Source organism: Oryx dammah, unplaced genomic scaffold (genome assembly GCF_014754425.2).
Source record: "Oryx dammah isolate SB20612 unplaced genomic scaffold, SCBI_Odam_1.1 HiC_scaffold_4, whole genome shotgun sequence".
NCBI classification, from domain to species: domain Eukaryota; kingdom Metazoa; phylum Chordata; class Mammalia; order Artiodactyla; family Bovidae; genus Oryx; species Oryx dammah.
Genome location: NW_024070188.1, coordinates 26,714,963 through 26,735,942, shown reverse-complemented (window position 1 = coordinate 26,735,942; position 20,980 = coordinate 26,714,963). Strand labels below are relative to the sequence as shown.

Sequence of the window (20,980 nt, the reverse complement as noted above, 5' to 3'; positions counted from 1 at the left end):
TTCCTACCTGCATTGTTTTCGGGGGTGGGGGTGGGGAGGGGGAAAGAACAGTGCTGAAATTTAAAAAGATCGTGACAAAATGAAGTGATCAAATGCAGCTTAAAATAAAAATTCATATCAAAACATTGTTCCCTGTGTCTGTTAGAAGCCCTGCAGAGGAGCTAACTGCAGATAGCTGGGAGGCACCGTAACCGTGGAAGCACCTCTCCCTCCAGCTCCTGTTTTACCTGCAAATCCTCTTTCATTGTCAGGATAATCCCCAGATAGAGAAACCCTGGTTTAATGGGTAGCTCTGGCTAACAGGCAGCACTTAACAGGAAAACCCTTAGATGATTTCCATCCTCTGTCTACTTTTGTGGTTTATCTTCATTTCCTGTCCCTTTCTCTTCCTTAGCTATCTTCGAGCTCTAGTTGAAAAGCATTATTGTAGTTACTAGGGAAAAAAAAAAATCAAACTTACATTGCTTGCCCTGTTTAGTTTTTTCTATTTTTTTAAAATTTGAATTTAAAAAATGTTTTTTTTGCAATGTTGTGTTGGTTTCTGCTGCACAACAGTGCAGAACAGCCATAATTATACTTAGATCCCTTCCCTCTCTAGCCTCCCTACCCCCCACCCCCATCCCATCCCTCCAGGTCATCACAGAGCGCAAGACTGGGTTCCCTGTGGTACACAGCAACTTCTCCCCAGCTGTCCATCTTACACCTAATAGTTTCTGTCTGTTGATGCTACTTTCTCCACTCGTCCCAACCTGTCCCTCCCCACTGTGCCCACAAGTCCATTCTCTACATTTGTGTCTCCATTCCTTGCCTGAAAATAGCTTCATCAATATCATTTTTCTAGATTCCATATATATGGTTAATATACTTTGTTTTTCTCTTTCTGACTTCCTTCACTCTGTATAACTCTAGGTTCATCTACCTCAGTCAGTCAGTTCAGTTGCTCAGTGATGTCCGACTCTTTGTGACCCCATGAACCTCAGCACGCCAGGCCTCCCTGTCCATCACCAACTCCCGGAGTTCACTCAGACTCACGTCCATTGAGTTGGTGATGCCATCCAGCCATCTCATCCTCTGTCGTCCCCTTCTCCTCCTATCCTCAACCTTTCCCCATTAGAACTGACTTAAATTCGTTCCTTTTTATGGCTGAGTTACTGCAGCCATGAAATTAAAAGACGCTTACTCCTTGGAAGGAGAGTTTTGACCAATCTAGATAGCATATTGAAAAGCAGAGACATCACTTTGGCAACAGAGGTTCGTCTAGTCAAGGCTATGGTTTTTCCCGTCGTCATGTATGGATGTGAGAGTTGGACTGTGAAGAAAGCTGAGCGCCAAAGAATTGATGCTTTTGAACTGTGGTGGATGCTTTTAAACTGTGGTGTTGGAGAAGACTCTTGAGAGTCCCTTGGACTGCAAGGAGATCCAGCCAGTCCATTCTGAAGGAGATCAGCCCTCAGTGTTCTTTGGAAGGAATGATGCTGAAGCTGAAACTCCAGTACTCTGGCCACCTCATGCGAAGAGTTGACTCATTGGAAAAGACTCTGATGCTGGGAGGGATTGGGGGCAGGAGGAGAAGGGGACGACAGAGGATGAGATGGGTAGATGGCATCACCGACTCGATGGACGTGAGTCTGAGTGAACTCTGGGAGGCCTGGTGTGCTGCGATTCATGGGGTCGCAAAGAGTCGGACACGACCGGGCGACTGAAAACTGAACTGAACTGAACATTCCATTGTGTGTATGGAGCACTTCTTCCTTATCCACTCATCTGTCAGTGGACATCTAGGTTGCTTCCCTGTCCTGGCTACTGTAAACAGTGCTGCCGTCAACACTGGGGTACACATGCTGTTTTTGATTATGATTTTCTCAGGGTATATGCCCAGTAGTGGAGTTGCTAGGTCATATGGTAGATTTATTCCTAGTTTTTTCATATTGTTCTCACTAATGGCTGTATAGGTTTATATTCCCTCCAACAGTATAGGAAGGTTCCCCTTCCTCTACATCCTCTCCAGCATTTATTGCTGATAGATTTTTCTGATGCTGGCCATCCTGACTGCTGTGAGGAGATACCTCATAGCAGTTTTAATTTGCATTTCTCTGTTAATTAATGATCTTGAGCATCTTTTCATGTGTTCATTGGCCACTGCCCTGTTCATTTGTTTATTTATTATTTCTTTAATCTTTATTTTGGCCACACCACACAGCGTGAGGAGGCTTAGCTTCCCAACCGGGGATTGAGCCCTGGCCCCTGTGTGAAAACTCGGAGTCCTGAATCACTGGACCACCAGGGACGTCCCACCCTGTTTATTTTTAAATATTCAGAATCAACAGAATCCTTGGTTTCTGATTTTACCCTCACCCTCCCCACACATACCCCTTCCTCAACTCTAAAGTGAGCCTCTTTCACCTTAGACATTTTATTTGGATTCTAAACAATTATTTTTATTCCTCTTTAGAAGATAAATATTCCATCTTTAAAGTTGCCTTTGTTCTTGTCTTCCAAAGTTGTTTTTTTATTTTTTATTTTTATTTTTCAAAAGGCAAAACCCAACAATTTTTTTTATTTCAGGATATCCAAGTTCCCATTGCATACCAAAAAAAACAGAAAAAGTTTATCTGATGGTCACTACATGAATCTTGAAACCAAATTCCTAATTGATGATACTGATACAAGATGGTAGTTATTAATTAATCCATGCCAGCCCACAACAAACTAATTTAACATTGGTAAAAATGATCGTATATACATAAATGAGTCTCTATTAGTACTGACACGTCCTTCTCATTCCTCATAGAATCTAAAGTTGTTTTTTAAAGAAATAAAAAACCGGTTTTTTGGGGGATAAGGTTCTACTTAGGTAATTCTGTGAGATCATTTACTTTTAGTTCTTCTTTATCTCTAATACAGTATTGTGCTCTTACTGCCTCATCAGATCCCTGCATGGTCCGGAAGCCTCAGATACCCATTGTCAGTCAGTGACCTTAGCATTTGCTGAAGTGTTATTAACACTCAGGCTTTGGTGGAGAGAGAAGCTAAGAGATAAAAAACTCATGTAACTTATTACCTAGTTTGGTAGACACAATTCATATACACAGACCAACTTACAGCAAGCAATGTTTCTCAAACTTTTTTGACCACTGAGAAATAAAAATTATAAAATGTATTTTATGTGGTGACCTAGTTGTTTTTCTCTCTCTTCCTCCCCCATTCCCACCCCTGCCTAAAACAAACTCTTGAAGGGATCTTTACCTTACTACATATAACGCTCTCATATCTTCTAGGCAGTTTCATTATTTAACCCACTGATCAAAGCTGCTGTACTTTGAGAGCATACAGAGGAACAAGGGAAGATGCAGTATAAACTCCAAGTGTTGAACAGTGGACTGACCTTCTTTTCCTCTTCTTAGGAAAGCCTTCCCTAGCAGTTGCAGGTGGCTGCATCAGCGTCTCTTCTTTGAATACTTTTCCCACACATACTTGGTATCTTACTGATTTACATGGCACTTACTCAGTTGTCAAACTTCAACAGTTTGAACCATCTGTTACTAAAGTGAAAATCAGAAGTGAGGAAGGTTCCACCAGCAGTTGAAAATGCCATCACAAAGCTGATGTATTTTACTCTGCAGGAGAGATACCAAGGCTAATCTTACCCAGCACTCCGTATTTAAATGGTGTGCAAAAGAATGTCTCGATCTACGTCCATGGCTCTCTGGTTTTCCAACTGACAGCTTTATAATAATGTAGTGTAACTATAGATATTGTCATTATTTATGACAATACTGTGCTGTCAATACTATTTTTAACATACACTTTGAAGAAGGCAGAGAAAAATGTATTTAGATTTTTCCTTTAAAATTGTTAAAGTAAATTGGCACCTTAAGAAATTTGTTGCAGTTATCTGGAAAAATACTTATGTGAAAAACTGATGCAGAATGAGTGAAATATTATTTATATTTTGTTTTACATTGTTATTTCAGGTAGGTGTCTTGTTTCACTAAGCAGACGAGAAATAGGGCATAGCCACACTTAAAATATTTTTTTCACCAAGTATCTGGAGCGTAGTAGCTGTTAAATATGTTTATTGAATAAGAGTGGGGTTTTGGTAAAGAGTGATCAGAGTTAGGTAAGATTAATTTAGGAGAATTAGGGACTGGCTCTTGAGCCTGATTTGAAGATGGTTTTTACGTAGATTAATAGGCAGGGAAAGGGCATCTCAGAGTGAGGGGCCTGCCAGCCTGCCTTAATTTTATCAGATTCTAGAGTTCCTTGTGATTACCTCAGCATATTGCTAGGCTACAATTATTGTTTAAAATTTAATTATTAACCAACTTTATCTATCTTAGTTTTTTATAAAGAGCTTGCCTTTACCACTGATACACAGCCTTCTGAATTTTCAAAAGAAAAAAGCTTCAGCATTTTTTTACTCCTTAACTGTTTCAAAGAATGTAATGCTATGTTTCTTTAATTTCTTTTTTAAAAAATTTCCTCCGCTTTGCAGCCTCCTCTTGCTTTAGCCCTCTCTTTTCTTTTGTTCATTTTCTCTTTTTTGTTGTTGTTGCACTGTGCAGCCTGTGGGATCTTAGTTCCCTGACCAGGGATCGAACCCAGGCCCTTGGTAGTAAGAGTGCTGAGTCCTAACCACTGGACTGCCAGGGAATTCCCTATGTTCCTTTACTTTCATCAGAAGTGTGTAATTAAGTTATTTGGTTAAATATAGAATTCTTAACCTTTGATTATTTTTGTCGAGACTTGCCTGGCCCGAAAGCTTACAGACTGGGATCAGTAGTGAATGCACTTCGTTTAGTAGTCCTGCAATCAGAATATGATTTCTCATTATCTTGCACAACACTGAGAACAGTGCAGCACAGGGCGAAGGTTGGTCTGCAGCCCTTAGGCCAGCAAAATGCAACAGACACACAACTGCTTGTCCGTGCAAACGTTCCTCGCATAAGCCTGGGGAGAAAATATCAAACGTAGCCTTCTCTTTGAGTAGATTGCTGATTAATAAGTCCCTGGGAAAATTCCGTGAAGGAAAAAAGTTTTCATAGTTAAATTCTACAGTTTTTAAAGCTTTTATTGAGACTAGGTTTTTTGGGGGGTAGTTTAATCATTGTTAGTGTCACTGAGGCCCTTCCTGGCACCACTGTTTATTTCTGAGTTGGAGAGCATCACAGTTTTTACCCAGTGCTGCATGGTTCGCCTGAAAGTTGATAGAAAGAGGAGGAGGGATCAAAATCACTGAGGACCTTATTGATCATTTTTCACATATTAAGGCATTTTTTATTATCTATTCAGATGAAATTAAAATATTGTAGTGTTGTATTCTTATTAAGATTTTAACCTCTTTTTGGTTAATTTTTATTTGTAGAAAATATGTTGATTAACTGAAACCCCCTTTGACCGTAAGACTTTATTCTTCCAAGCACGTGATGAAAATAATGAAAGCTGCTCTACGTCTTTTTCATCTTCGCACAGCTCCATTGAGCCTCTGTACCTGACCTACGGGATCATATTTGCCTGTGGCTGCTCCTTCACCTACCAGCCTTCCTTGGTCATTTTGGGACACTATTTCAAGAAGCGCCTTGGCCTGGTGAACGGCATCGTCACCGCTGGCAGCAGCATCTTCACGATTTTGCTGCCTTTCCTTTTGAGGGTTCTGACCGACAGCGTGGGCCTCTTCCACACCCTCCGGGTCCTCTGCATCTTCATGTTTGTCCTCTTTCTGGCTGGCTTCACTTACCGACCTCTTGTTTCCAGTGCCAAAGATAAAGACGGTACAACCAAAGAAGGCAACCGACTCTCCCTCTTTTCCAGGAGAAAGTTCAGTCCTCCAAAAAAATTTTTCAATTTTGCCATCTTCAAGGTGACAGCATATGCAGTGTGGGCCGTTGGAATACCACTTGCACTTTTTGGGTACTTTGTGCCTTATGTTCACTTGGTGAGTACGCCTCTCTGGCTTTGCTGGTAACGAATATTATTATTTCATACAGAAAAGCTTCTCAGAAGAGCAAGAGAGCTCAGATTTAAGTTGGCCTTTAATGTTATCCTGGTTGTAATTCAGGGACCCTTGCAAGTCAAGGTCTCCTAAGACAAGGTCAGCACAGTCATCCGATCATTACATAGAGAATATGTTTCATGGTATGCTTTGGTATTTAACAGATCGCCAAACCTACACAAACAAAACCAACTTTGTATTTTTTTAAGAACACTAAAATGTTGGAACAAATGTCATCTATACAAAAAAGTTGACAGGTCACTTTTTGTTCAAATGGCTTATTAATCATAATCAGGGACAAAGATGGTGCAATGATTTTGTCAACACCAGTAAATTATTTTTCAACAAAGGGGTGTAAAAATTAGGTAAATAGTAAAAGCCAGTGACTTTGTCACAAAGAAGCACTTTGTCTACTTGTGAGATACTTCTGAGAAAATGGGAATTCATTTGGAGGATTATTTGAAAAATGTTAGCAAGTTCCAAATAACCAGAGAGAGCAAGGGTTTCATAGGAAATTAGGATTTCAAGTGCTTGGGCACTTTATATTGCTTATTTATATTGCAAAGGCAAATTTCAACCTCTTTATAATAAGAGTAAGCAGTGTCTAAATTTGCCCCTGGCAAAATTTGCTCAAAAGTGCTTATTATTATGTTTCTTCCTTTATTCTTGTTGTTATGACTGAAAATGTATTTATAGTTCAACATAGTTGATAAATGATAAACAAAAACGGTACTAGGATAAACTTTTCTTTTATGTGTGTACTGTGTGATTTGGAGTTTTTCTACATTTCAGTCTACTTTTGGACACTTGTGCAATTTTTCTTTAGTTAAAATTCTGGTGCAATTTTGCAGGGTAGTTCAGAGAATTACTGGGGTCAGGAGGTCAGCTAGTAAATGACATCATCAGTCCTTTGTGGATCTAAGACAATTTGAATTCTTAATTCTCCTATTCTCTTTTTGCCAGAGGTTTTAAGGAGGCAGCTGGGATGAACAATGGGGAGACAAGGAGAGGACTAGTTTTTAGGACTCTGAACCATGAGGCATTTTGCAGAGACTGAATTACTAGGTAAAATGACCTGGTATGTCACGCCTATCACATATGAAGTCTGTGGCTACATCTTGATCTGAGAGTCCATTTTCACTCTTTTAGGAAGACATAGTTAAACCATTTGAAAATAATTTAGAATATATACATATATACACATAGATCCATTGTGGGAAGATCAACCTTACCAGTTACTTCTTCCATAGCATCCGTAGATAAGAAAATATTTGTCGGGTCCTTTTTAGAGATGAGTAGATTTTTTAAAAAAATTCTGTTTGTTACGATAACGTGAAAACCCTTAGAGAAATCAATATCTCAACTTTGCTGCTGCTGCTGTCGCTAGTACCTGACATTTACCAAAGGACAAGTGGTAGTTGATTATCTAGTTATTTCTGGTAATTTCTAGTAATGTAATTTGTAAATTAATTTACATATATTATTTCATTTGACCTTCACAGTAAACCTGTGAGGTAGGCAGAATAAATAATGTTAGCTCATGATTTACAGGCTGGGAAACAGATCCATCATTAACAAAGATTTTGAGCAGCTTCCCCAGAATCATGGCAGAGCAGGGGCTGGTTCCCTCCTGCTATGTTTACCTGGAGAACACACCTGGCATGGTCTTCCTCTGGGGCATACCAGCTCCCGTCCCCAGATATACACTGGATGCCTCCATTGTATTGAAGGGGGAGTGAGTGTTCCCTAAGAACTTTCGTAAATATGTTATTGGTCTTTTCTTTAAAGTAAATGAAATTTCATAATGAGTAATGAGTTAGACAGTGTTATAGTTACTACTGTCATCAGGAGGCTGTAAATTAGATTGTACACAGAACAACAAGGTCTCTGTTAACTCAGATAACAAACCAGGCCTTTTTCTGCTCTCCGTCCTTCCAGGAAGGTTTTCTTACAAAATGTGATATTTTTTCATTTGGGATTTTTCTCCCTTTCGAACGCTTATGGCACTAAAGCCGTGGTGGAGAGGAAAGCAGTTACATGCCGGGCAGGTGGTTTAAATCTCATGTTTGATGAGCACGCTGAGTTTGTCACTGTGTTGTAGTTTAAGGTTTGGACTAGGGATATTTAATACTCAATCCAGACTTCATGCAGTGGGACACCACCTCCCTCCTTAGAGGAAGGGAAAGGTGTCTGAACTCTTTCCAAGGACTGGTAAGATGGTGTTCAATTCATGTTGAATGTTGAAGGGAAAATGCCTGTAAGGCATAAGAACCTGTGCTGAAGGAGCATAAAATCTGTTTTGAGTAGTAATATCGACCATTATAGTTTATAAAGTTAATAAATTTTACATACATTACCTTATATAATCTTCACCACAGTGCAGTATCTGTAGTGTGTCATCCTTATTTCATAAATGAGGCACTGAGAGGTGTAAAAACTCGTCCAGGGTCACAAGACGCAGCGACTGGTAATTGTTAGTGTACTGCTTTCATGCAAGAGGCAGTATTGCATACTGAGTAAAACAGATGCTGGTTTTGTCCCTTTATACTTGGGTAACCTTAGGTAACAGACTCTAGCCATCAGTTTCAGCATCAATAAAATAGGGATAAATCCAATTTTGCAGAATTGTTGTAAGGATGACAAAAAAAAAATATATGTAAAGCATCTCTCTAGTTCTGGTATAAAAATGAGAGTTACTCAAATTTAAGATGATGTGATGGTGAATTGTCTGGTTTTAGTGGATGAGTCAAAGGAGAAAGATGGTATCTTCTTGGAAGAATGGTTAGTAAAAGCTTCATAGGATTGGAATTGGTCCTTAATCATGAGCTTTGCTGTAAAAACTGCATCTTTAATTAGGGAACTAATTTCTCTATCTAGGTCTCCTTTGAAGGATTCAGAAATACAGTGAAGTGCTTTCATGGTTATGTTAAAAATTCTAAGGTCACTTGCTTATTAGACTCTATGTGATGATTTGAGAGGAAATACGTATGCTTCGTGGCATTCTCACTCAGAGCAAGGTTGAAAGTTTTCTTTTAGTAGTTGACTTTTAAAAATGAAAAATCATATTGCTTCCTAGAAGGGGTCAGATGATCTCTTTTAAGCCTTCCCAGATGTAATCTCTATTGTGAGGGTATGAATCTTTTTTCTTCTAGTTTTATTGAGATATGATTGTCCTACAGCACATAATAAGTTTAAGGTATACAGCATAATCATTTGAATTGTATACATCATGAAATGAATATCATAACAAGTTTAGTAAACATCCCATATCTCATAGATAGAAAATTAAAGAAATAGAGTAAGGGTACAAATCTTATATATTAATTTTGATGAGATATAACTTTCCAAATAACCATTCCCATTAGCAGCTGCTTTAGCTTTTCTGAATTGCCCTTTTTTTCCTGAGAGTTGCTTTGTTTTGTTTTCTAGGTTAAGGTTTTTTTTTTTAACTTTTAATTTTGTATTGGAATATAGTTGATTATCAATGTTGTGTTGGTTTTTTAGGTGTACAGCAAAGTGTTTCAGTTATACATGTATCCTTTTTCAAATTCTTTTCCCATTTAGATTGTTACATAATATTGAGCAGAGTTCCCTGTGTCATTGTTGGTTATCCATTTTGTCTTAATTTTTATTTTTTTTAAACTCTTTGTTTTGTCTTGGAGTATAGCCGATTAACAATGTTACAGTAGTTTCAGGTGAACAGCAAAGGGACTCAGCAATACATATACATGTATCCATTCTCCCACAAACTCGTCTTCCATCCAGCCTGCCACATAACATTGAGCAGAATTCCATGTTGTTAGTTAGTAGGTCCTTGTTGGTTATCCATTTTAATTATAGCAGCGTGTACATGTCAATCACCAACTCCCTTACTACCCCTTCCCTGCTGTGTTTCTTCTCTGGTACCTGTAAGTTCATTCTTTAAGTCTGTGAGTCTGTTTTTGTTTTGTAAATAAGTTTGTGTAACTTGTTTTTTTAGATTCTGTGACATCATATTTGCCTGTCTTTGTCTGACTTACTTCACTCATTGTGACATTCTGGGTCCATCCGTGTTGCTGCCAATGGCATTATTTCATTCTTTTTAGTGACTGAGTAATATTCCATTGTATGTAAGTCCCACATCTTCTTTGTCCACTCCTCTGTCGATGGACATTTGGGTTGCTTCCATGTCCTGGCAATTGTAAACAATGCTGCTAAGAACACTGGGGTGCAGGTATCCTTTTGGAGGATGTTTTTCTCTGGTTACATGCCCAGGAGTGGGATTGCTGGATCATATGGTAGTTCTGTTTTAGTTTCTTAAGGGCCTCCATACTGTTCTCCATGGTGGCTGTACCAATTTACATGCCCACAAACAGTGCCAGAGGGTTCCCTTTTCCACACACCCTCTCCAGCATTTATTGCTTGTAGCTTTTTGATGAAGACGATGGCACCTCACTCCAGTACTCTTGCCTGGAAAATCCCATGGATGGAGGAGCCTGGTGGGCTGCAGTCCACGGGGTTGCTAAGAGTTGGACACAACTGAGAGACTTCACTTTCACTTTTTACTTTCATGCATTGGAGAAGGAAATGGCAACCCACTCCAGTTTCTTGCCTGGAGAATCCCAGGGACGGGGGAACCTGGTGGGCTGCTGTCTATGGGGTCGCACAGAGTCGGACACGACTGAAGCGACTTAGCAGCAGCAGCAGCAGCAGCAGCTTTTTGATAATGGCCATTCTGACTGGTGTGATGTGACACGTCATTGTAGTCTTGGTTTGTGTTTCTCTAATAATTAATGATGTTGAGCATTTTTTGTGTGCCTCTTGGCCATTTGTTAATTAATATTTGGAGAAATGTCTGTTTGGATCTTCTGCCCATTTTTAGATTGGGTTATTTGCTTTTTAAATTTGAGCTGCATGAGCTGTTTGTATATTTTGGAGGTTAATCTCTTGTAGGTCACTTGGATTAAGTTTTTATAGCTTCTTCTTCTTCAGTTTTTCTTCACTAGCTTCCAGAAACATGCTTTTAGTTTTCCTCCTACCTCTCCATCATTCCTCTTATTAATAGTTTCTTCTGGTTCCTTCTTTTTCACCCTGACTCTGAATATCAAGGGACTTGCCTCTTGATCTTTTCCTGTATTAATTCCAAATGATGATTTCATCTAATTTCACGAGTTCAGATATCATGTATGTGCCAGTGGCTCAAAATTTATATTAATTTAGTCTAAACCCCTTTATTGAATTCTTCACCAAACTTTTATAGCCAACTGCTTACTTAATATCTCCACTTGGAGGACTGCTAGATGTTTCAGATTTAACATGAAGAGCCCCCAAGGGTTATCCCCTGTCCTCCAAACCTGTTCTGCCCTCAGCCTTCCTTATCTCAGGAAATGGCAATCCCATCAGGCCCCAAACCTTGGAGGCATCCTTGGCGCCTCTTTCTTTCATACCATACTCCTGATCCAGACCAGAAATCTTGGTGGTTTTCCTTTCAAGATATATTTAGAATCTGTCCACTTCTCAACATCATCATTACTATACCTCTGACTGAGCCAGCATCACCCCTAGCCTGGATCACTGTAATAGACTACTGTCTGGTCTCCCCACCTCCTTCCTTGCCCTGGTGCAATCTGTATGCAGAAACCACAGGTGTTCTTTCAACATAAGTCTCTCAGAATCTTTTAGTGGCTCCCCATTGCTCTGAGAGTAAAAACTATGTCCTTCTGGTGGCTCTCAATGTAGGGTAAGGAAATTAGAGAAAGCGAGGTTCGGAGAAAGAACGAGACTGGCACTTTACAAGAACAGATCACCTTTAATGAGGTGAGGAGGGGCAGCAGTCAGATTAGTGAGTTGCTGCACTAACCCAAGAAAAGAGTAAGTATATATAGGCATATGTGTGGAAATCTACTGTCTGAAGGGGGCCTGTTCTTCTCCAAGGTTGTTCGAGTAGTTATGTCTTAAACAGCTGGGGCAAGGAATTCTGGAGATCGGCCAGAGGCTGGGACCGGCTGGGAGCTGGGCATAATCAATCTTAATGTCCACTTTTTTCTTCGGGTGAGAGAGCGCTTTGTTTTGTAGAGAATGGTGGGGAGGACCCAGAGGGGAGTGTTAACTCCAGGCTGTTTTGAGCGCCTAACTTTGCTTCACTCGGAGTCCGCCATGGTCTGTCCCCTCCTGTCCCTGGTCCCATCTGGCCCATCCCCCTCACACACTCTGCTGTCTTTCCCGTCTGCCTTTTAGTGAGGCTTGCCCTGACCCCCTGGCTAAAACTCCCCTCATCCATTTCCCCTCCACACACTCCCTACTCCTTTACACTGCTGTTTCTTTGTCACACCTTCTAAGGTGCTACATAACTTAGTTGTGACGGTGATTGTTCTCTGTGTGTATGCCTCTGCTAGAATGTCAATGTCGAGGCCAACCAAGGGTCCTTCTCTGTCTTCTTCAATGAATGAACCCAAGCACCTGGCACAGTGCCTAACATAGCAGTGGGTGCTCAAATATTTGTTGAATGACTAAATATCTTATGGGTTAATCAAAAGTGACACTATATAAGCACTGTTCATCTTCTCTTCATTTTGATCTTTAAAATTCTCTACTTGCAGAGCCTTGGGTGGTGTGAGTGAGAACAGAATGGGGATACAGGCCCAGAGCACTGCCCACAGGGCCACATCAGTCAGATGCCTGATAAATGCCTCCAAATGACAACAGTGGTGCAACTCTTCTCAGCGGCATAGAACATCCCTTCCTCAGTATGAGAATGATGACTTAGTTTTTATTGCTTTTACATCTCTCCACCACTACTCGCCTTGAAAAGCAGCACGTATGTTCTTTGACTCCAGAACATACGGCAGTGAAGTTTTAGGTTTTGAGCTTTGACCCACATAGTTCTGTATCAGAGAGATGACTGACTCATGTGTTGAAATTTGTGTTTATTAGCTCATTTTCAAAAAACTCCATAAGATGTGTCAGTTTTGTGGCAGATAGTAACTGTCCTCAAAAGAAACTCTGATCTGGTATGAACATCCCACTTATCTGAGACCATGATTAAAGGCACCATTATTTGCCTGCTGACAGAGTAATTCAGTGGATACCAAGTCCAATTGTAATTGGGAACAAACCAGTTGTGTTTTTAAATTAGAAATGAAATCTGTAGGCAAACAGGCCAATCCATGGGGCATGTAAAACCTCAGGAGAGATTTTATGGCTTTGATTAATGCCAGGTGCCCCGTGGCTCAGTGCTGGAATGCACCTGTCAGGCTTCACTGTCCAGGCTACCGCTCGCCACGCTGTAGTCACAGCAGGGATATCACCCCAGGGTAGAGCTCGGGGTGCTGAGCCGTGTAAATAGGAACAGCAGACATGCTCTTGTCTCCGTGTGGCTTCCTCAAACGGAGATTCAGGCGACATTTGTCAAGAATCTGTCATGCGCCGAGCATCTCCACAAAATCTCACATAACTGTCACAAGGGCGAGGGTAACAAATGTTGTGAATAGTTATATACTTGGAGCCAAGGAAGCGACTTTGCTGAATAAGCTGTGCTTAGTCAGGGTCACGCACTGAGTTTGCTCAGAGCTGGGACTTGAACATGGGTCTCAGACTCTGAGTCTTGTGTTCTTTTTGTAGAGTTTTGTTCCCTCTTTGGATCACTTGAGAGGTGGAGTGCTGCCTACCATCAGCCGCACTGGGCCGGGACCAGGATTTTCTTTGGCTTGCCTGTTTCCCCTCTGTTCTGTCAGAACTAAGCACAGAAGCAGGGCTGGACCATCCGGGCACTCAGAGCACGCCGCACAGCCGTGGAGAGGACTCCGGGCAAATGGGCTGATGTGAATGACAGGGTGTCATGTAACTGTTCTGTCAGCCCCTGTCTCCTCTTTTGGTCTCTAGCACGTTGTGAATATGAGAAAATCAATTGCTTTTCTGTGACAAGCGGAACATGAAATATGCATAGCTTTTTGTTCAGTTTGGTTTTATACAATAAACATTAAGCATAGCCGAAGAACAAATGGACAAATGTACAAATTTATAGTAAAATGTACAAATGTATTTGACTGATAACAGAGTACTATTATAGGAAAATGCAAAGAAACAAATTGCTTGAATTTTAGAGTTACATGGAAACTCTGAAGTCCCTGAAAGATCTTTAAGTGTCCTGTGTGTGTGTGTGTGTGCGCTAAGTCACTTCAGTCTTGTCCAGCTCTTTGCAACCCTATGGACCGTAGCCCACCAGGCTCCTCCGTCCACGTGATTCTCCAGGCAAGAATGCTGGCGTGGGTTGCCCTCCTCCAGGGGATCTTCCCAACCCAGGGATCAAACCTGCGTCTCTTATGTCTCCTGCATTGGCAGGCGAGTGTTTTTTTCTACTAGTGCCACTTGGGAAGCCCTGTGAAGTGTCCTGAGACACTGAAGTTTCCTGAGAAGGCCCAAAAAGCACTGGAGAAACTGTTCCTTCTCTTGTCCCCTCCCCATATCTATAATGTTTTTTCTTTTTTTTTCTAATTGAAGTATAGTTGATTTACAGTATTATATTAGTTTCAGTTATATAACATAGTGATTCAATATTTTTATAGATTTTAAAAAGTATATACATTTATTATAAATCTATATAAATTTATTTATAAATCTATAATAAAATTTATTGTAAGATATTTAAAGTTATTATAGGAGACTGGCTTTAGTCCCCATGCTGTACAGTATGTCCTTGTAGCTTACTTAAGTGTAATAGTTTGTACCTCTTCATACCCTATTCCCTGTTTTGCCCCTCGCCCCTTTCCTCTCCCCAGTGATAACCACTAGTTTATCCTCTGTATCTGTTTTTCTGTCTTGTTAATATGTAAATTTCACCAGGTCTTTTGTGTTTGTCTCATGTTTTATTTTTTAAAATATAATATTCTCTAGAATAATCTCAAATTTTAACTGTAATAGGGATATTTGCTTTATCCCTCAACTCGTCAGATTAATATCAAAATTTTTTCAAGTTTGAGGAACCTGAATTTAGCTGATAAGGGGTCCTATCCCGATTTTTCTGTCAACTAGAAAATAAATTGTTATGATAGAAAATTAACACAATAGAAATCTTAATTTGAAGACTCTTAAAGGTATGAGGGTAAACCTGGACATTGCCTTTCACCCTGCATTTACCAGGTGGCTCTGGTGGGTGGAGAGATTGTCTGATCAATTGAGAGTACCTTCTGCTAGTTTAACCTTCACTCTAGGTTCTGGGACATCTCCTTGGGAAAGCCCTCACAGACACTAACTCCAGTGATTACAGAGTATTGGGGGAGAAGGTAACTTACGTATTCATGATGTAGGGAAGTGTCTCTAGATCCAAAGAAAGTTTGAGGGGTGCATGTCTCTTATGTATCTGTCCCTTTTCCCCTTTGCTTTCCCTGCTTTCCAGCCCCATTATCTGTATCTAGTTTTTTCACTCCTCTACCTTTTGGCAACTCACTTATCATCAGAAAGTTTACATTCCCTTATAACAAATTGGAGAAAAGCTCATGTAACGGTAGCTAGTTTGGAGGCAGAATTGCAAACATGGACAACTGATGTGCAGTTACGTAATCCAGCTGTGTCTGCATTCATGTCAAGTTGAACTGATTTATTCTCAGAGTAACAGGGCCAGAACAACTACAGCATTCAGTCTTCAGAGCATGGTTTAGCATCCTGTATGCTCAGTCATCACAGCTACATGAGGGTTTATTTTAAACTCTTAAGTTTCTTTTAAACATAGTACTTTTATTTCCCACACTTGTACTAATATTTACTTTCTAAGACTATCCCAGAAGTATTATCTCTTGCTGGAGCCTCAGAGCCACCCTACGAGATGGGCAGGATCAGATTCCATTTAGCAGGAGAGGAACTGGAACTTGGGGTTATTAAGACAACTTGCTCAGGGTTGTAAGGCTGGTGCCTGGTGCAGCTGAGGCTTGAGCCTGGTCTTCTTAAATGTGTGGCTTTGAAGTCAAATATAAATATTCAAATGCCTTTAAAAAAAAGTATGACAGTAAATTAGGAGTTGAACGGAGTGTACAGGTCATTTAATGGTATTTAAAAAAAAAAAAACTGATAAAGCAGTTAAGACACAGAAAGGTTAAGTTGCTTGCCAGAAGTCACATAGTTATAAAAATGGTAGAACCTGGCACCCATAGCATGCAAGAATATCCATGGAAAATGAATGGAAGCTTACCCTAGCCTGAAATGTGTATGTAGTGGAAACTGAATCTTTGGAGGAATGAAGTTGGCTTACCTAACACAACCTTCATCAGTTTATGGGGTTCATTTCCCAATCTGGAGGTCACTTCACCATCTTGACACAGTCCAGGTCTTCAAAGTTGCCAGCAGCAATTGTACTGGTTTTGTCATCTTTCTTCCATATTTAGAGCTCAAAGTTATAGTTATTGTGTGGCTGAGCCCGGAGAATGCAGGTTTCATAGCCGAATTCATCTAAACCAAAGGTTACTGTATATGGGGTTAGGTCTGGGCAGCTAAGCTGACCTCACCTGCTTTGTTTATCTGTTTCTTGTAAGGTTCTGACAGGAGAAAGGCCTGGAGGCGCATTACATGTCCTCAGCCCTGGAATGGTGATTGCAGAGTTTTGGAAACATTTTAAAAATGATTTCCAATGGGATTATATAATCTGAAGAGTTGCCCTCTCTCAGTCTTCTGGCACTATAACCAGATAAAAGAGGCAGAGTTGACATTTTAATTTTGTTTTTAGCCTGGATGCTAAAGAATAAAGTCTAAATACTAGGGTTAGATTTCATTTTTTCCTTCCCTCCCTCCCTCCTTTTTGTTCTTGATTTTGGATTATTATTCTGATTATCTTTATTGTTACTTTGACATTTATTAGCTATGCAGAATGTTTTGGTACTTTGCAGAATAAAAAATAATCAAATTTTTTCACCAAGATTTTCTAATTTAAGTAATTTTTTGTTTTTTCATTCAAAAGCATGCTTATAAAATTTCCTTGACAACAAGAATATTTCTTTGTATAGTGTATTGTTTTAAATATCAGAATTAACCATTCTGATTCACTGTGTGCTGGTCATACACACACACACGCACACCCACACACCCGCTACATTTTTTCCCTATTATGTGGTCTGGAAATGTTTTGTTGTTCATTTATTTCCATTTCATTTCATTCATTCATTCCCATCCCAGTGGACTTCCCTAAAGAATATGAAGGAGTTCACTTCACAGATCTATTTTCTGATTCAACTCTCACAGCAGCCTTTTATGAGGAAAGCAGCATTGACTCTGGTCTCTCCTACTAATAGATAGGAACCTGGACCAAAAGAGAGGTTTTCTTTTGCTCAGAGTTTCACAGTAAGGGGCAGGGGTGTTACTAGGATAGAGTTGGGGTGAGTTATTCCTTCCTGTCACTGCTGTATTTTCTCACATGTACGTGACCTCCCTCTCAGGAATTATGACTCAGTTGTGCAGATTCAAATTGAGCAGATCCAAGTGCATACCTGATAGATACTCACCAGGCACCTGTGGGTGCCTTTAGATGTGGGATTGCAGTGCTGAGAAGGGCCGTAGTCTCTACTCTCAGGGAGCTCAATAAACAGTAACCTTGTGAATAAACAAGGTAGTTTTGAAATAGTGGTATTTTCTTTGAAGGCAGTAAAATGAGGTGGAAGGTGATGGTGGGACGTAACCTCAGTTTGTAAAGTCGGCGACGACCTCTTTGAGGAGGTGCTAGTAGGCGCATTCTCTGGGTGAAGGGCAGCAGTAGGTATTCAGAAGACAGAAAAATGAGATGGCTTCCTGTTGCCTGTAGGAAGCCTATGGCTTGGAAATTCTCTAGTTTCTGTCTTTAAGGCCAGCCAACAGTCAATGAATTTTTTCACTCAACTTATTTTTATCTGATGTAGTATATTAAAATCTGCATGTTAGAAATGAAAAATTCTTGCACAGGACCCAAGCATTGCTTTTTCTGCAGATACTTCGTTCACTACTTACATCTTCTAACTGCAGTCTCTCAGTTCTCCTGTGGTTATTACATGAGTGAGTAGATACCCGCTCACCATCACTTTATCCCCACTTTTTTCAGGTTTTTTTCAGTGGTGTCTGTGCTTTTCTTGCCTTTCTAACCTTGCATTTATTTCCCTGCAGATCTCACCATCTGCTGCAATTTGACTACTCAGGTTAGTGAAAATTTGCCCGTTTACCAGTTTTGTGCCTTAGGCAGTATTCACCAGCATTCTCCTACTTGAGATGAATAAGGATCCTTACTTCTCTGGCCACTTGTGACTCATTAATGGTGAAGTTCCATATCTATAGAACAGTTTCATCCAAAAAAAGCTAGCTGGTTTTTTGAGTATTTCTTTTCTTCTGAATTGTAGTACACTAGTATAGGAACCGGAGAAGGCAATGGCACCCCACTCCAGTACTCTTGCCTGGAAAATCCCATGGATGGAGGAGCCTGGTAGGCTGCAGTCCATGGGGTCACTAGGAGTCGGACACGACTGAGCGACTTCACTTTCACTTTTCACTTTCCTGCATTGGAGAAGGAAGTGGCAACCCACTCCAGTGTTCTTGCCTGGAGAATCCCAGAGATGGGGGAGCCTGGCAGGCTGCTGTCTATGGGGTCGCATAGAGTCGGACATGACTGAAGCGACTTAGCAGCAGCAGCAGCAGCATAGGAACATGATAGGAAGACAATAAATAGTTAATACATAAGAAACCTAGAAAACAAATCATTTACAGATAAATGGAAACAGAGCTGCTGCTTTTAGTAAGGTAGAGTAAGCTTGTCATGTCTTACAAATTATATTTCTGTTCAGTTCAGTTGCTCAGTCATGTCCGGCTCTTTGCGAGCCCATGAATCGCAGCACGCCAGGCCTCCCTGTCGATCGCCAACTCCCGGAGTTCTTAATTAGCCAAAAATAATATGTACTTACAAACAATAATATGTATTTACAAATAATTCAGCATTAGTTTTTAGAAGTGATGGATGGTTTATTCAGGCGAGAAAATTATCCCTAGAATGTGGACCCCATACTGCTGAAAGATTTAAGATTTGTGGTGGAGAAAGAAATTCTCAAACATTTAAGAGTATCTGATTTTACGTTAAGTTGGAATGCAGCAGTAGTGTGTTTCGGTTAGGCCCTTGTACTGTATGATGTGTTCAGTGTAAGTATGTGAAAGGCTGGTGAAGACTCTGGATTTATCTACAACATATACTGGGGCGTTTTGTGTGGGGAGGGTCCTAACACCTCATGAAATGATAAAGAAGAACCAGGTAAGGCAGACGGGACAAGGGGCTGCTGCATCCCAGCCCCCTGCACGCAGATAGTTTTGACCAGTTTGAGGCTGAGCTTATAGGTTGGTTGACTTGCTGGAGTATGACGTCTAGTACTAATTTCCCTACTCCTGACAGTTTTTCCATTCTAATTGTGCTTTATGTTCTTCAACTCTTATGGAGAGGAGTTAATTGGTTTTGAGACTTTCTTTGATCACACATGTGTAATTAGTGACAAGGTGTCATTTAAAGCTTAAATAATAGAAATAAAAGTATGTTTATTAGTGTCGATGTGGAATAATTTAAAGATACGGAAATGGGTGGCTAGAGGTACATAGTCAGTATATAGTTGGCCCTGCTAAGGTGGAATACCCCCTCTCATACCTTGTACCACGTGCTTCCAGGAGAATGGCATGTCTGAGTGGACCTCCACCACATAGACTGGCAGATTCTGCCGCAGCCTCGTGACCCCTGCACACATCTGTGGAATGTACAGTGCTCCCATGTGTTGAGTATTTAATTTATGAAGCACTGTAAAAACCTCGGCATAAATCGGGCATCCCTGGGTTTGCTCCTGTGAACACACAGCTTCCTTTTTCGTGTCTAACTCCTCGGGAGCTGTCCTAGGGACTTCTCACAGTTCCCTCCCGGTGTCTCCTGGTCTCCAGCCTTCGGGGCCGCCCTGAGTCCTGGAGTTGGGGTGCCCAGTCCTGGGAGCCCCATCCCACATCTTCCTCGTGAGGTGCTTTCTAGGTTCAGGGTCACGTTCGCCCTCACAGCTGCCCTGTCACACATCTAGAGTAGTGTGTCAGACCTGGCGCCTCCTTTTCTCTCCTGAAACCTAATTCATAGGTCATAAAACCTACCTGTACACATAATTAAAAAAAAAATCATTAATGCCCCACTTGTAACCTAAAAAGAAATAAAAAGTAATTTTTGGATAAAATAATACGTATTTTAAAAGGTGATGTTTGGGATATATGTGACAACACAGAGGAACCTTGAAGACGTTATGCTAAGTGAAAGAAAGCAGCTGCAAAGTGTGTGATTTCACTTAGATGAGGCACCTAGGGGAGTCAGATTCAGAGAGATGGAAGTACAGTGAGGGCTCCCAGGGACTTTGAGAAGGGGGAAGAGGGGAGAGATTATTTAATGGGTTTGGAGTTTCAGTTTGAGAAAGTGAAGAAGTTCTGGAGATGGATGGTGGTGATAGTTACATAAGAACATGAATGTACTTAATGCCACTGACTGTATACACTTAAAAATGGCTTAAATGGTAAATGTTATGTGATTAAAAAAATTATTAAACCAAAAAAATTAATTGGAAAAAAGGCAATGTTTGGGCACAACTATATCAGATAAAAATAGCCTCCGTAGATTTCCAGAACATTCCTCCAAGGGAGTGAAGCAGTGTGCAGTGTCGACTTGAAACCAAGGCAGTGATGTCCAAGATCTTAGACTCTGTAAGGAACAGAGCTCACAATTTCAAAGACTTTTTTACCTGCTCTGCCTAGGCCTTCCAACTCTACAAAAGACTGAGAGTCATGCCAGCTGCCTTAATCCAGACCACTGAGGCTTTCTACTTTCTTATCTATCCTACAGAGGTGTGGTCCTTTTCTTCCTGAATGCTTTAAAATCACAAGACAGGACCGAACATGTCTAAAATAATGTTAGTCACCACCACTTCACCCCGACTAGTCTTATTCTTTAAAGAGGGGGTAAAAAATTGGGATAGACAATTTCAGAAGTATGTGAAAGTGACA

General features: G+C 40.5%; 1 protein-coding gene across 1 annotated transcript in view; it reads left to right on the top strand.

Moving 5' to 3' along the window:
- The window catches only part of SLC16A10 (solute carrier family 16 member 10), a 106,984-nt gene that overhangs the window by 66,161 nt on the left and 19,843 nt on the right, over positions 1–20,980 (top strand). Inside the window, exon 3 of the mRNA XM_040238487.1 lies at positions 5,473–5,935. Coding sequence (XP_040094421.1) covers positions 5,473–5,935 — 463 coding nt within the window. The remainder of the gene's footprint in view (positions 1–5,472; positions 5,936–20,980) is intronic.